General features: G+C 41.3%; 1 protein-coding gene across 3 annotated transcripts in view; it reads right to left on the reverse strand.

Annotated features, from left to right (window-relative positions):
• Positions 1–14,398, reverse strand: part of scarb2c (scavenger receptor class B, member 2c) — a 51,792-nt gene that overhangs the window by 12,500 nt on the left and 24,894 nt on the right. For 2 of the 3 annotated variants that reach the window (XM_041191679.1, XM_041191688.1), the window contains exons 8-9: positions 13,601–13,719; positions 12,059–12,132 (exon numbers count right to left, since the gene is read on the reverse strand). In XM_041191679.1, the coding sequence (XP_041047613.1) occupies positions 12,059–12,132; positions 13,601–13,719 (193 nt within the window). The remainder of the gene's footprint in view (positions 1–12,058; positions 12,133–13,600; positions 13,720–14,398) is intronic. The other variant, XR_005943534.1, reaches the window with a different exon arrangement.

Raw genomic sequence — 14,398 nt, forward strand, 5'->3', positions numbered from 1 at the left:
AGCTAGGCACTCATTGTATAGAATCAGCACGGGCATCAAAAGGCAAATTCAACAGTCCAAAAGGTGCAAAAAAATGTACATTTAAAACAAGAACTTTTGCAATTTAAAAAACTGTCATTCTTTCCAGGGTACAGGCAGCTCAATGGCATGAACCCAAAATTTGCAGTCTGTTGCTTTGAAAAACTTATACTCCAGTGGTTTTGTTTAGGCCATTGGACCCAGAATGCCACCTGCATCCTGATGATAAGCCTGAGCATTGTTACAATCCCTGTAGAGACCTATAACTTATGAATATGATATGAATATAAGATAAGAATTTCCTAGTGATCTATGGAAAAGATCACGTGGCAAGATTTCACATTTTAACATTTTTACTTTTAGAAACTAAAATCATCAACTAACCATTACTTAAACATCTAAACTAAACTACAGAAAAGTTATTCCTTAGTAACTTAACCAAAAACCCCATGCTACATTTACACATTACACTGCACTCTGCAGAATTGTAGCCTTATCATTAAAGTCCAAAGCCCCTCCTGGCTCTAACAGGATCTCTTTTCTCTGCTTCACTAGGGTGAATCTTCCAGTGTCCTTTTAAAAAAAAATGTCCAGTGTCCCTTCACTCAACCCTTTGAGCATAATTGAATGGACTTTCCATTGCAAGGTACCCTTTGGTGGTTCTAACACTTTACAATCCTTGTTTCCTCAAACGTGGGTTCTGCCCTCACCTACCCTCCACCTGGTGGTTAACCCAAAAGCAATCCTTTCCTTCTGCTTGACACAGCCACATCTGTTGAGTCTTCTTCATCGAAACTCTTGGTCTGCCTCAGAGTCTGTGAATTTGCAAGCAGCAAGAACAGCTGCCTTCTCATTTTTGTTCAGGTGTTAAAACCTGCACCTTACTTTCAATAAGTTTTGACTTGGGCCTCTGTTCCCATGGCAATGAGGTCACATGGGCTTGTCTCTAGGCAAACTTGGTATGAGGTCACATGTCCCTCTCCTCTACTCCATTTTACCTTGAATTAAGGGAGACAGTTTAAAATATAAACTCCAGCAGTCACAACAGCATATTTTGCCAACAGTTCAGGCACAATTGAGTTCAGAATTACATTACAGCATACAGTTTCATATTAGGCCATGTTTGATGAGAATCTAATCTAAAATCAGCAACAAAATATCGAGACATGTTAGTGTCTATGTCCACTATATAGAAAAAAAATCAAATAATAGATGGGAAAATAGTCACCATTCAACATAAATGGTATTTTTTATTTAAAAAAAGGTAATCACTTAAAATGTGAATTTCAGTATTTTGGTTTAATCTTAATATTCATTTGAGAATGGTAACCAATGTAGTAGGTGGTTATGGGGTTGGACAGTGAAATACGCATCCACTTCTGATGCCAATTAGTCCATTCTCGTGGTCTATCTTTATTGGAGGTTGGGCAGGGGAGGTAAATCACATTTCAAGAATTTCTACTGGAAGATAGCCCATGGCCTGCTGGAGATCTCAGTACTTTGTAAAATCTGCCTTAAATTACTGATGAGACCCAAACGTATCCACAATATTATATTTTAAAATGTATATTCTAGGGAAACAATTACTTCTTTGCATAGTGCAAGTAGGCAATTTTAACATTTGTGCCCCCAAACTTGCACTGGGAGATGAGAGCAAAGGAGAAATTTAGCTCTCAATGCCAGCATACTTGGTAGACTTACCTTTCAGAACATGTGCTTTATCTGGCTCATGATTCAGCTTATTCCAGTTGTCATCCTATGCCAGTTTTTAAATGCATAAAAGTGGGACAGGTTGACATTCTCACTTTGCTGTCTCCACAAAAATTAAGACCTGGCCATAAGTAACAACTCCAACCAGGAAGCCAGGATGTACAAGGTACAAAAGGCTGAGATGAGATTGAGGCATGCAAGATCCTGAGGGGTATGGACAGGGTAAATAGTAAGAAACTGTTCCCACATAAGACAGCAGCAAGAACTACAGGGCACAGGTTCAAAATATGTGGCAAAAGGAGTAAATGTGATGTGAGCAAAATTTTTTTCACCCAGAAGGTGGTTGGAATCTGGAACGAACTTCCTGACAGGGTGGTATAGGCAGGTTCAATCAAGGTATTCGAAAGGGAATTGGCTTGCTACCTGAAGAGAAAAAATGTGCAAGGTTACGGGGATAAGGCAGGGGAGTGGTACCAGGTGGAATGCTCTTTCAGAAAGCCAGTGCAGAATCAGTGGGCCAAATGGCCTCTTTCTGCACTGTATAGATTCTGTGATTCTGAGCATAACTTTATAAATATTTCACTTTATATTCAGATAAATGAGGGGATATAGGAGAGAGAAAAGGTAGGGGAAAAATAAAGTTGGGTAAAAAAACAAGATAAAGGATAAGGTTGTAAGCAAAATTGAAGAGCTTAAAATGTCATTTTTAGTTCTGAGATGTTACAACACAAAGTACTATTGCCATTTGAGTAACTTATTAACATTATTTCAGCTTCACTGTACACAAGCTAAAATCATACAAAAGCCAGCTAGCTCAAGGAGACTAACCCATTGCCGTTTAAGGGTTTGATCTCTCACCTTTAAACCAGCCATCATGAACTTGGGATTGAAATTATAGATGCAATGGATTTGAGTCTGAAGTGGAATTCGGAATATGCTGTGAACTAAATTTCTGGTGCATCACATTTTAAAAAAAAAATCAATTCAAGGCACCAGTGAAAATGCTAACTGTGCTTTTAGGTTACTTCCATTATCTTCACAATACAATGCATGTTTACATTGGTTAAATGTAATCAAGATAGACAGAATTATGCTTCTGCAGACTAGTTTTTGAAAAACTGCCCAACAATATTTGAAAAAGCATTTGAAGAGGTAGTGAAAGTTTTAATCAGTGATGCGGGGAAGGACATGTTTCCATGTTGCCTTTTAGCAACATCTGCCAACTGCATTGCACTTTATAACTTACTTCATCAACTACCGGCCATTGCACTGTACTGTGAAGTTGATTAGAGTCATCTCTTACAATGAATTACATAACTAAAATTATTATACAACTAAATCGTTACCATTAAAAAAAAGCTTTTTAATGTGGGAAAGCACCCTGAAAGTGTGAACAGATAAAAACTGACATCAAGCTAAGAGAGGAGATACCTGGAGGGGTGATTAAAAGTTTAGTCAAAGAAGCAGTTTTTAAAAGGAGGGTCTTAAAAAGGATAGAGAGATGGGGAGGTTATGGTAGAGAGTTCCAGAGCTTAGTGCCTGGACAGCTAAAGTCAAATATACCAATGGTGAGGCAAAAAGAGTGCTGGGTGCTGCTCAGAGTGTCAGCATAGATTTTGTGCTCAAATCTGGGAGTGGGACTTGAATCCACAACCTTTTGACTCAGAGACAAGAGTGCTAACAACTGGCACTCATGGATGAGTATGGGGAGGGATCATTGACCATGTCACAGATTATGTCATTTGTGACTTTTATTAGGCTCTTTTCAGTGCTGTGCCAGAGTGGAATAGTGTGCAGAAATTCCAATATAGAATTACAGGAAAAATAGCCAGTGACTTGGAAAGTGACAGCATCTTCAATTGCTTGAGGGTGAAGTGAGTTTGCAGAGAGGGTAATGATTTGCAAGGACAGAATTGTTGCAGTGGGCTCTTCAAGGACAGGATAATAATGGCAGCTTTGAAAGGGAGGGGCAGTACCTAAGGTCTCAGTCATGGTTCAGTTGGTAGCATTATTGCTTCCGAGTCAAGAAGGTTGCAGTTCAAGGCTCATTCCAGGATTTGAGCACAAAATATCAGGGTGACACCCCAGTGCAGTACTAAGGGTGTGCTGTCTGTCAGGTGAGACATAAAGTAAGGCCGTGTTTTCCTTCTCAGGTGGATGTATAAGATCCTTTGGCACTATGTCAAATAAGAGCAGGGGAGTTATCTCCAGTGTCCTGGCCAATATTTACCCCACAACCAACACAGTAAAAAGAAAAGATTCTCTCGTCATTATCACATTGCTGATTGTCGGAGTTTGCCAAACACAAATTAGTTGCCGCATCTCCTACATTACAACAGTGACTACGTTTCAAAAAGTACTTCATTGGTTGTAAAGCACTTTGGGATGCCATGAAAGGTGCTATATAAAACCTTTGCTTTCTTAACTTAAGGATCACCATTCAAACTTGGTTCAGACAGCTAGATTTCTAGTTTCCATTTGAACAGCCATGAAAATCGTTTGGGTAATCTCAATCAGCTTGAACCTTGCGTCAACGCACAACATGCAATATTCTAGAATTTGCGATCAATTGGTCAATCACAGCTGGTCATTCTAGGGGCATGCAGTGTGTGGGGAATGAGATCATACTTGTGCAGTGAGAGGTTTGAGGTTCACATATGTAAGGAGCTTATCCTCCACCCAAACCATAAATTCAAACCTTAGATGTGAAAAAGTAAAAAGCATTTTTAAAAGGTTATAAAATGTTACCATTAGCACATTTTGTGCATTTGGAGCACTGTTGTCTAACCTACAACTGTTGGGCATACGTAGCCTCAAGGCCCAGCAATAGCGCATTTGTCTCTATATTTCCTACTTGCTCATTTGTCATATTCCAATGTTAAGTGCCTGAATGTTTGGAAAGGACTACTTTCAAGTATTGATACCCTACTGGCAGATGAATCGGAAATCAGAACAGCATGATCTGTTGGTATCAGTAACTTGAATACACATACAAGGAGAACACAGATTTAAAACAGTGCAAGGTTTCATGGTGCACATCCAGGTTAGCCATGAAAACAAAAGCTTAGGTATTCTTAGTATCTGCTGAGTATAATTCTTTTAGTAGTTACGCTGGTTTCAAAACACATTTCAATCACCTAGGGAAGGACTTTGGGTGCGGTGGGCAGGCCCGGGAGTGGCCACGCAATGTCCGCCGCCCGTGATCAGGCCCCGACTGCGATTTCACGCTGACTGGCCAATTAATGACCAGCCAGCGTGAATCATGAACTGAAACCCTCAGCGCTGCCAGGGTGGGGAGAGGAGGGCGAGCGCTGACGTCAGTGCACGCGCACGGGTACACACACTGAAAGATCCCTGAAGGCACAGAGTTGCCTCACAGAGCTGAAGATTCTCCAGATTAAAAATAAAGGGCGGGATTTTCCACACCCACTTGCCGCTGGGATCATCTGGTCCTGCCACAAGTCAATGGACTTCTGACTGGGGCGCTGCCTCACCCATGGTGGGTCCTGCCCGCGACAGGGCCGGAAAACCCCAGCCAAAGTTTTAAAACATGAGAAAATTGTGTCCCCTCATGTGACTCTGTCATGACATGTCGCAAATGAGTTCTGAAAACTTTTATTTTATTTTTAATTAACATCGGAAACCTCATCCCACTTGTGGATGAGATTTCCTCAAAAATCAAAAGACCTATTCACCCACCCACCAACCGTAAGGTTAGATGGGCAGGGAAAAATTCTATTTAATTAATTGATTAATGGGCTTAACAGCCCGCTTAATTTTCAGCGGGCACATTGCCGACTCCCATGCAGACCCGCTGACCGAAATATCATGCGAGTGTGTGATGACGTCGGGACGCTCACCCAATGTCATCATGCACTATTTCATGCTCATGCATGTCGGGCGCATGGCTGCCATCCAAGGTGAAAATTCAGCCCCTAAACTTGCCGAAAAGATCTACAGAATCACTTTCAAAGCAACCACCCAAAGCACAGTGCATGCATCTGGTATCAGTAACTTGGATACACATACAAGGAGAACACAGATTTAAAACAGTGCAAGGTTTCATGGTGCACATCCAGGTCAGCCATGAAAACAAAAGCTTAGGTATTCTTAGTATCTGCTGAGTATAATTCTGTTGCTGAGGGTTTCAGTTCACGATTCACGCTGGCTGGTCATTAATTGGCCAGTCAGCGTGAAATCGCAGTCGGGGCCTGATCACGGGCGGCGGACATTGCGTGGCCACTCCCGGGCCTGCCCACCGCGCCCAAAGTCCTTCCCTAGGTGATTGAAATGTGTTTTGAAACCAGCGTAACTACTAAAAGAATTATACTCAGCAGATACTAAGAATACCTAAGCTTTTGTTTTCATGGCTGACCTGGATGTGCACCATGAAACCTTGCACTGTTTTAAATCTGTGTTCTCCTTGTATGTGTATCCAAGTTACTGATACCAGATGCATGCACTGTGCTTTGGGTGGTATGTATTGTTATAGTGTCTGCCCACAATCTCCATCAGCTGATAATTAAACGTGTTTTACTCCATGAAACTTTAAAACACCCTTCAAGCAGTTAACTATGACGTGTCTAAATCTAAAGGGGTGAAAACTTTATTCCATTGTAACAAATGTGCCCGCAGGTCATGCTTGGTTTTCAAACAGGAAACATTTTTTCTTTAGACTATTACATTTTGGGCTTTTTTTTTAGTAAAAGAAATAGGCCTTAACAAAAGTATTGCTATGTACTGTATGGCCAGGCCTTTATGGACAATTGATTCCTTCAAATCTCCTTTGTTGCTGCAAGTGACAAATTATTAGATGCCATCAACTCGTTCAAGAAAAAGAAATCACATCGAAGGAATGCATCTCAGGATAAAATTCACTTACTTTTAACAGCAACGCAATTGCTGGAAAAATTTGGAACTCAGTTCTGCCAACACAAAGCCTTTGTTCATACGGTGCCTCTACATGGTTAATAAAGGTCACTTCTGTGGGGTTTACCTCTGGGGTCTGCAACCTGTATGGTGCCTTAATTCAATTAAGTGTGAACTGCCATTTTTACAGTAATGCTAAGTGTAAAATTTCCAATGCTATAGCTGTAAACCCCAGTTGGAGTGCAATGTTTTAGTTATAATATTTACAGCGGGAGTCAGCTTTGATCTGTCCACAAGTTTCAATTTGCTGAATGTAAACGTATTGATATACCACTGTTCAAAGGCCATGTTAACTGTTGGGTCTGCAAAAAGATATCCCCGTAATCTACGAATCTGATTAACTCTGCTATTAGGAGACTGGGGTCAGGCTGCGTGTGTATAAAGATACTAATTGCCCAAAGTACAGTGCCACTGCTCTTAATTATGACATGGTAGATGATTCAACAGATCTCTGTGCAGGTTTAAAAGACTTGTTGCACAACCTGAGTCAGCCTTTGATGGCCTCTGTCAGCTTGGGCCTATCAATGTATTAGCTGTCAATTCACTGCTGTCCTTCCGCCATGTCCAACTAGGGAAGACCAACCAAGGTTTTCTGCAGGTTAAACCTTCTCCATGGATGGTTATCTCTGCGAGATGGAGGGGCTTGGGCATTCTAGCAATCCCTTGAGCAATTTGTGCTGGTTGTGGCCTTGTTGCTATGGGTGGCCCCTTGCCACACAGATGCCAAGTGGTCCAAAAAGTCCTCAATGGCAGAACAGGCAAAGAAAGACTTATGCATCTCATTGGCTGCGAAGGTGGAAGGCGGCTGCAACAGCAAGGTGGTCCAAGTCATCGTGGTTCAACGCGTCACTGGAATCTGACCACCAATCATATGAACAATGTCAGCGCCCCAAGGTTCCCACATTAGACAAAGTCACACGTGGGCCACCACCAGGTTCACCTGCCAAGTCGAGGGAATTGGCAAGAGGGACAGAGCTGAGCACCTGGGAGTCCCAAGTTAAGAATCTCTACACAGGGACAGCCATGACTCTGTTTGGGGCTGAACCATCGGGAAAAATGGGGTGGGAAAAGTCAATGCAAATGGTGTCCTCCTGCTGACAAAGTGTGCTCAGCATGGCTTTATTATAACAAACACTATCTTTGGCCAGGACAAATACAAAGCCACATGCAGGCATCCTAGATCAAAGCATTGGCACCTCCTGGATTATGGCATTGCTCAAGTCAAAAATCTAAGTGATGTCTGTATCATTCAATCCATGCAGGGGGTTGATGTCTGCTGGACAAATGTTAGACTTGCTTGATAGGTGATGAACATCCACCCAAAACTAAGACATCACAAGGCCCAAAAATCCACAAAGGAAGAAGATAAATGCCTCAGCCCTAAAGCAGCTCGACCAAAGAGAGGAATTCCAAGTACAGCTCTTGTCCAATTTGAAAACTCTTCACGTATCTAATTCAATTCCAGAACAGTGGTATCAAATAAAGTCAACTGCACTAGACTCCTGTGCCCAGACCACTGGATTTAAGTATTGCCATTACTGGGACTTGTTCGCCAAAGACAATGCTGAAATGTGTGACCTCCTATAACAAAACCAAGCAGCCTTCATTGTCTGGCAGAACAAGCCAAGGTCACAACTCAAGAAAGCAGCATTTCAACAACTCAAGGCTGACGCCAAAGATAAAGTACGTGTGGTGGGAGAAAAAGCCCAAGTGATCCAATAATATGCTGACCATCATGACATGTGAAGCCTTTTTGAAGCCATCAGGGCTACTGATAGACCAAGGTAAAATGGACAAAACCCTTTCATTCACAGGATGGAGTTTCTCTCAAGATTGGGAATGTCATCCGTCAATGCTAGAAAGAACATTTTCATACAACCACTCAACCATGAATCAACACTGGTAGCTGATATTCTCCAGGCTATCCCCCAAAGCCCTGCGGTAGAATCCATGGGTGAACCACCATCAATGGGAGAGCTGCAACAAGCAAAAAGATGATAAACAACAAAACCTGTGGCCCTGATGGTATTCCAGCTGAGGTCTTCAAAGCTGGTGGACATTTGCTCACATCAAGACTCCATGCACTCATCCAACGGATTTGGGAGGGAAAAGAACTTTCCCCTGCATCCCCCCCAACTACCCCCAGGAAATCAACAGTTGTAACTCTCTTCAAGAACGGAGATAAATCATACTATTTTACAATCCACTTAAAATGACCTCAAAGGTCAACTTGCCTCTGGTGTCAATATTTAATACTGTCTAGATGGAAAACTCTTTAACCTCAGTTGCCTCCATTGCAAAACTAAACTGACCTCTATACAAGTAGGTGATCAGAAGTATGCAGATGACTGCAATGTTATTGCCCATTCTGCACCAGATTTGCAAGTGCCTCTCAATCACTTCAATTCTGCATACAGGAATACAGCCTGTCTTTGAAACAAAAACAGAAAATGCTGGAAAAACTCAGCAGGTCTAACAGCATCTGTGGAGAAAAAAAAAAGTTTTGAGTCCTTGTGACTCTTCTTCGGAGCTAAAGAGATGCTGCAAATGCTGCCAAAACAAAACTCATCAAGCCAGATTAAAGAGTTTTCCATCTAGACAGTATTAAATATTAACACCAGAGGCAAGTTGACCTTTGAGGTGAATAGTCATTTTTAAGTGGATTGTAAAATAGTATGATTTATCTCCCTTCTTGAAGAGAGTTACAATTGTTGATTTCCTGGGGGTAGTTGGGTTGGGCGGGGGGGGATGCAGGGGAAAGTTCTTTTCCCTCCCAAATCCTGGTCAGTCAAATATTCCACCTCCATATATGTTGAAGGAGAGACTTAAACATGTTCAGCACTTCCTATACCCAGGCAACCACCTCTCAAAAGTCCACCAATGATGAGGAGATCCAACACTGGATCAGCTCGCCAGTTCAGCCTTTTAAAAACTATTCAATGATTGACAACAAAGACCTCTGCAAGTCGACAAAAGTCATAGTGTACAGCGCAGTTGTAGTCACCACACACTCCTGTACCTCAATAAAACCTGGACTGCGTATCAGCGACGCATAAGAGAGCTGGAGATAGCCCAGCAGCCTCTGCCGCATCCTCCTGATTCAATGGGAGAAACACTGAACAAACGATAATGTGCTTCTTGAAGCCAGTTCCACAAACATTCAGGCAAAACTCCTGCAAAATCAACTTCAATCGACTGGACACTGCATTTGGGTGGCCAAAAATAGTCTCTCCTGCCAGGTCCTGTTCGCTCAACTTTCAAGTGACCAATGTTCCAGGTAAGACAAAGAAAACACTTTAAAGACATCCAAAGCTCTGCTTGGAGCAAGGCAGCATTGACCTTCATGACTGGGAGAAGCTGGCTTCTAATATTTCAGAATGATGCCAACTTGTACATCAAGCTGCATCACGCTTTGAGTCACAACACCTTAATGATGAGGCAAAGTAGCAGCAGAGAAGGAAAGGGAGGCAAATCCTGTTCTCCAAATCCCGCTAGCTCAGGGCACGTCCTACCCCATGTGCCCAAAGATTTGTAGGTCAAGAATCAACTGTTCAGTCATAAGACAACCCATGGCAGGAACTCACGACACTGCATAGACGTCATCCTCGAGTTGAGGGACAGCTGCTGCAGCCAACAGGTTAAATAGTTCCTCTCACAGCATCTACTAAGGATGACCAAGATTGTGTCACCCCCACAATTTAAAACTGCAACTATCCAACTGTGCAACATTGATTTCTTTTATTGTGGACAATCCAGAGCAAAAATCCATGCGCTTGCCAAAATTCAGAAAAATTAACAGAATTCTTAACACCAAAGCTTGATTAAATAGACAAAGTAATTTGCTGACCATACAGATTTAAAATTCTATACACGTGAATGTTCATATACTTGCAACAAACCAGTGTAGCAGTGGCATTTTAAAAATATACAAAGATATATTGTGTGGCATTATTAAAAATTATTGACCAATGTTCCTAAATTTCTCAACTTTGTTTTACTTGGTGGGTCAGCTGTAAACCAACAGATATCCCCCAATAGGGGTGGAAATTTATTGATCTATTAAGAGATGCACAAGTTACAACAATTATAACAGAAAATGTTAGAGGAGTAACTATTTGGGAACTCCAGGAGGAGCTGTTACATTAACACCTAGAATGCAAAATGACAGTGCACTACCGTGTGGAGGATGGTACAGATAACATTGAAGGTGGTGACAAAGGTCGAGGAATCACGAGTGAGCTATGATTGCAGTTTTATCAGGTTAGAGTGAGGCTTTGACAAGTGTGATCTTATTGCGTCAATATGCCCGATTGCAATTACACTCGCTCCACTGCCTGTTTTGAGATCCTTCAGAAAGGTTTTGATTGAATGCAAAGATGGATAAGGGCAGTAGTTGGATAGTTTCTTGGGGGGCAGGTGGATGGGAATTTTGAGAACTTAGGTTTTGGAGCAGGCTTCACAGACAACTTTACTGAAGGTTGGAGGGGAGATATGGGGGTACTTACAGGGTAAGAGGGAGCAGTGTAGAAAATGGAAAAAGGTTTACCTAAATGAACAAAAAAGGTGTCCAAAGGAGGAATACAACCCATTATGAAAATGATGATGAATGGACAGTGATACATGCCCTAGCCAGGATGTTGAGACACTTTGGGGGTACATGGAAGTGATGGGGTTCCCATACACTTGCTGCCCTTGTCCTTCTATAGTGAAGGCTTGAGAGGTGTCACATCTTCCAACCAGTCCCTCAGCATCAAATTCAAAATGTTTTTCCTCATTTAAAACCATCATCACAGTCTGATCTCTCTTTGATTCTATAAACAGCTCTGATTTTATATTCTTGTGCATATCCTCCATTCTTCTGAGTGTCCTGCTTTGTATCCACCCTCCACTACATTGTCTTCAGCTGCTTCTGAAATACTCCTCCAAACTGCCCACCCCACGTCTGGTCATTTCCTGCACCTCCTATAAAAAGCTGCTAATTTAAAACAAATTATTTATTTCGGCTATATCTTTGGTCCTATTTCCCAACTCTATTTCCATCACTATATAGAAGTAGGCCATTCAGCCTTTGAAGACTGTTCTGTCATTCAAATAGATCATGGCTGATATGTATCTTCATTCCATCTACCTGCTTTGGTACCAGATTACTTAATACCCTTGCCTAACAAAAACCTATCAATCTTAGTTTTGAAATTTTAAATTGACCTATTCTCAACAACTTTTTGGGAGAGTTCCAGACTTAAAAGTGTTCAAGTCTTCTTTATTTACAGCTTTTGACCAAACATAAAAGCACTACATTTCTGAATAAATATAATGCTAACAATGTTTGTAAGAACAGTGTATCCCCCAAAATCTTCATTTCCAAGCACTGGTGTTGCATAATATTTCAAAATCTACTTACTGAAATCCATCTATTTTTTCAATGTAAACATTGATTTGAACTCGTTTTGCTGCCCTCACAAGGAGCCCTGTAAGCTGAACAGTAAAATAAGTCAGCACAGATATACGCTTCTGTATTTATATCGTAATACAAATCTATTTTTTGTGTGTTCTATTTACCAACTATAAAAAAAATTCCTTATAACTGTATGCACCCATTTACATTATTCTATAAGATGACCAATTCTGTACTCTGCCTATATTCGAGGCTGAGCTTGCTGCCACCACAACTGCAGGGGGCGCATTCACTGGCTGGACATGCATTTGCAGTGCCTGTGACATCACTGCCGGCCACAGGACCTGCCTGCATCAAAGAATAAGACTATTCATAATATTAAACAATGTAAAGATATTTAAACAAGTGCGACATCAATAAAATGTGGTTCTCTCTCACCATGATTAAGGATTGTAGTTTTCACAGAATATTGATCCCCAAAACAACAGTTAAAATTCCTGGTATCATGATTGTGATTTGCTCACCACCCTGCTCGCTGCCTCATTGGCCGCCCTGTTCTCAACCCCTCACTGCCTCATCCTCACTCACCGCCCTGTACCTTCATTCCCTGCCCAACCCTGGTCTCCTGTCCATCCATTTGCTTGTGCCTCTTCCTCCTAAGGTAGGTGCTGCATCTAACTGCCCACCTCGCAAGTGGGCAGGAATATAACAACAGAGATTAAATAGGTTGGAGAGGTGGTTGGTCTAGCAGAGGCAGGTTGTGAAGAGACTTTTCCATCTCCTTCCCTGGACCCTTTTCAAGTTATAGCACTTCTATCCCTTTCCACTTTGTCATAGCTACGACTTCAAAACTTAAAAAAACATTTATAGTGTAGTTGTCAACGGTAAATAACACTTGCCAGCCAGGTCTCCAATCTGTGCTGTTCTTTGCACACATTGTTTCAAAGCAAGCCAATGGTACCAATGTGATGTTCCAGCCTTAGTAGTGCAACATATTTTTAAAAATTTTAGAATAAAACTACAGAACTAACCAAGCAATTAAATAGATATTAAAGTTATAACTGTCCAGTCACATTCTGGAGAATATTTAAAAACATATTCATCACAGGTCCAATAATTACCAGTGGGTGGTATAAGATAGTTACCAACAAAATGTGAAACGTAAGCAATAAGTCATAAAATGCAACAAAGTAATTGAAGCTTTTGCCTTAAGAATGATTATCCTCCTTCAGTAAATGTGAGCACATCTGTTAAGATAGCACAAAAAGCCAAGGAAATGTCTTATCCATTTTCTTTGGAAGTTATAGTTCTTAGGTTACAGTAAAACTCATTGTGCACCATATACAAGGTAAAATGCCAGTGAGTGATTGCTGACCGAAAGCTTAGCTTGCAAAGGACACTAGGAAACAGTAACTATGCTGACCTGCTGCAGCTGATGTCTTTGTGCAATAGACTTTGGTTTGGTTGTAGCTGTATGAGTTATGATATTCAGGTGATGGGGTACATGCCTTATCCTTGTTTTTAATGAAGTGGATAGCATTTACTTACAGGATTTATGTCCAGAAACGTTTCATGATTTGCCTTATCTGGATGCATTCCTTCGATATCATCAATAAATTTTTGATCTGCCTGGTAAAAATGTGGAGACGAAAGAATAATAGGCGCACCTATTGTAGCAAAAGAGAAAAAGAATGTCATTTGTTTGAGAGTGCCCACATGGTATGGTAATTTGTAAATAAAATGACATTGGTTTCAGAGAAACTACTGTGCATGCATCCACAAAGTAAACTTACACAAATCTTTACTATCAGAGGAAAGGATTGTTAAAATTTTAATCAAATTAAAAAAGGAAGGGTAGGTTAATCGATTGTAAATGGTGATCTGCCACAGTAACTAATAAACTGAGATATCCAGGAGTAGAGAAACAGACACTAACGCAAATACTGACTTTATGGACAGCTAGGCCCAGTGGTGTAGCACTCTAACTCTGAGGGAAGGTTGTGTTTGACAAATTTGATTGAATTTTTTGAGGAGGTAACCAGGAGTGTCGATGAGGGTAATGCATTTGATGTGGTCTACATGGACTTCAGCAAAGCTTTTGTTAAGGTCCCTCATGGCAGACTGGTCAAGAAAGTAAGAGCCCATGGGGTCCAAGACAAAGTGGCATGTTGGATCCAAAATTGGCTGAGAGGCAAGAAGCAGAGGGTAATGGTGGAGGGATGTTTTTGTGACTGGAAGTCAGTGGGGTTCCTCAGGGCTTGGTGTTGGGGCCCTTGCTGTTTGTGGTGTACATAAATGATTTGGACTTAAACGCAGTAGGTATGATCAAGAAGTTCACGGGTGACA

The sequence above is a fragment of the Carcharodon carcharias genome, chromosome 1 (genome assembly GCF_017639515.1).
Source record: "Carcharodon carcharias isolate sCarCar2 chromosome 1, sCarCar2.pri, whole genome shotgun sequence".
NCBI lineage: Eukaryota > Metazoa > Chordata > Chondrichthyes > Lamniformes > Lamnidae > Carcharodon > Carcharodon carcharias.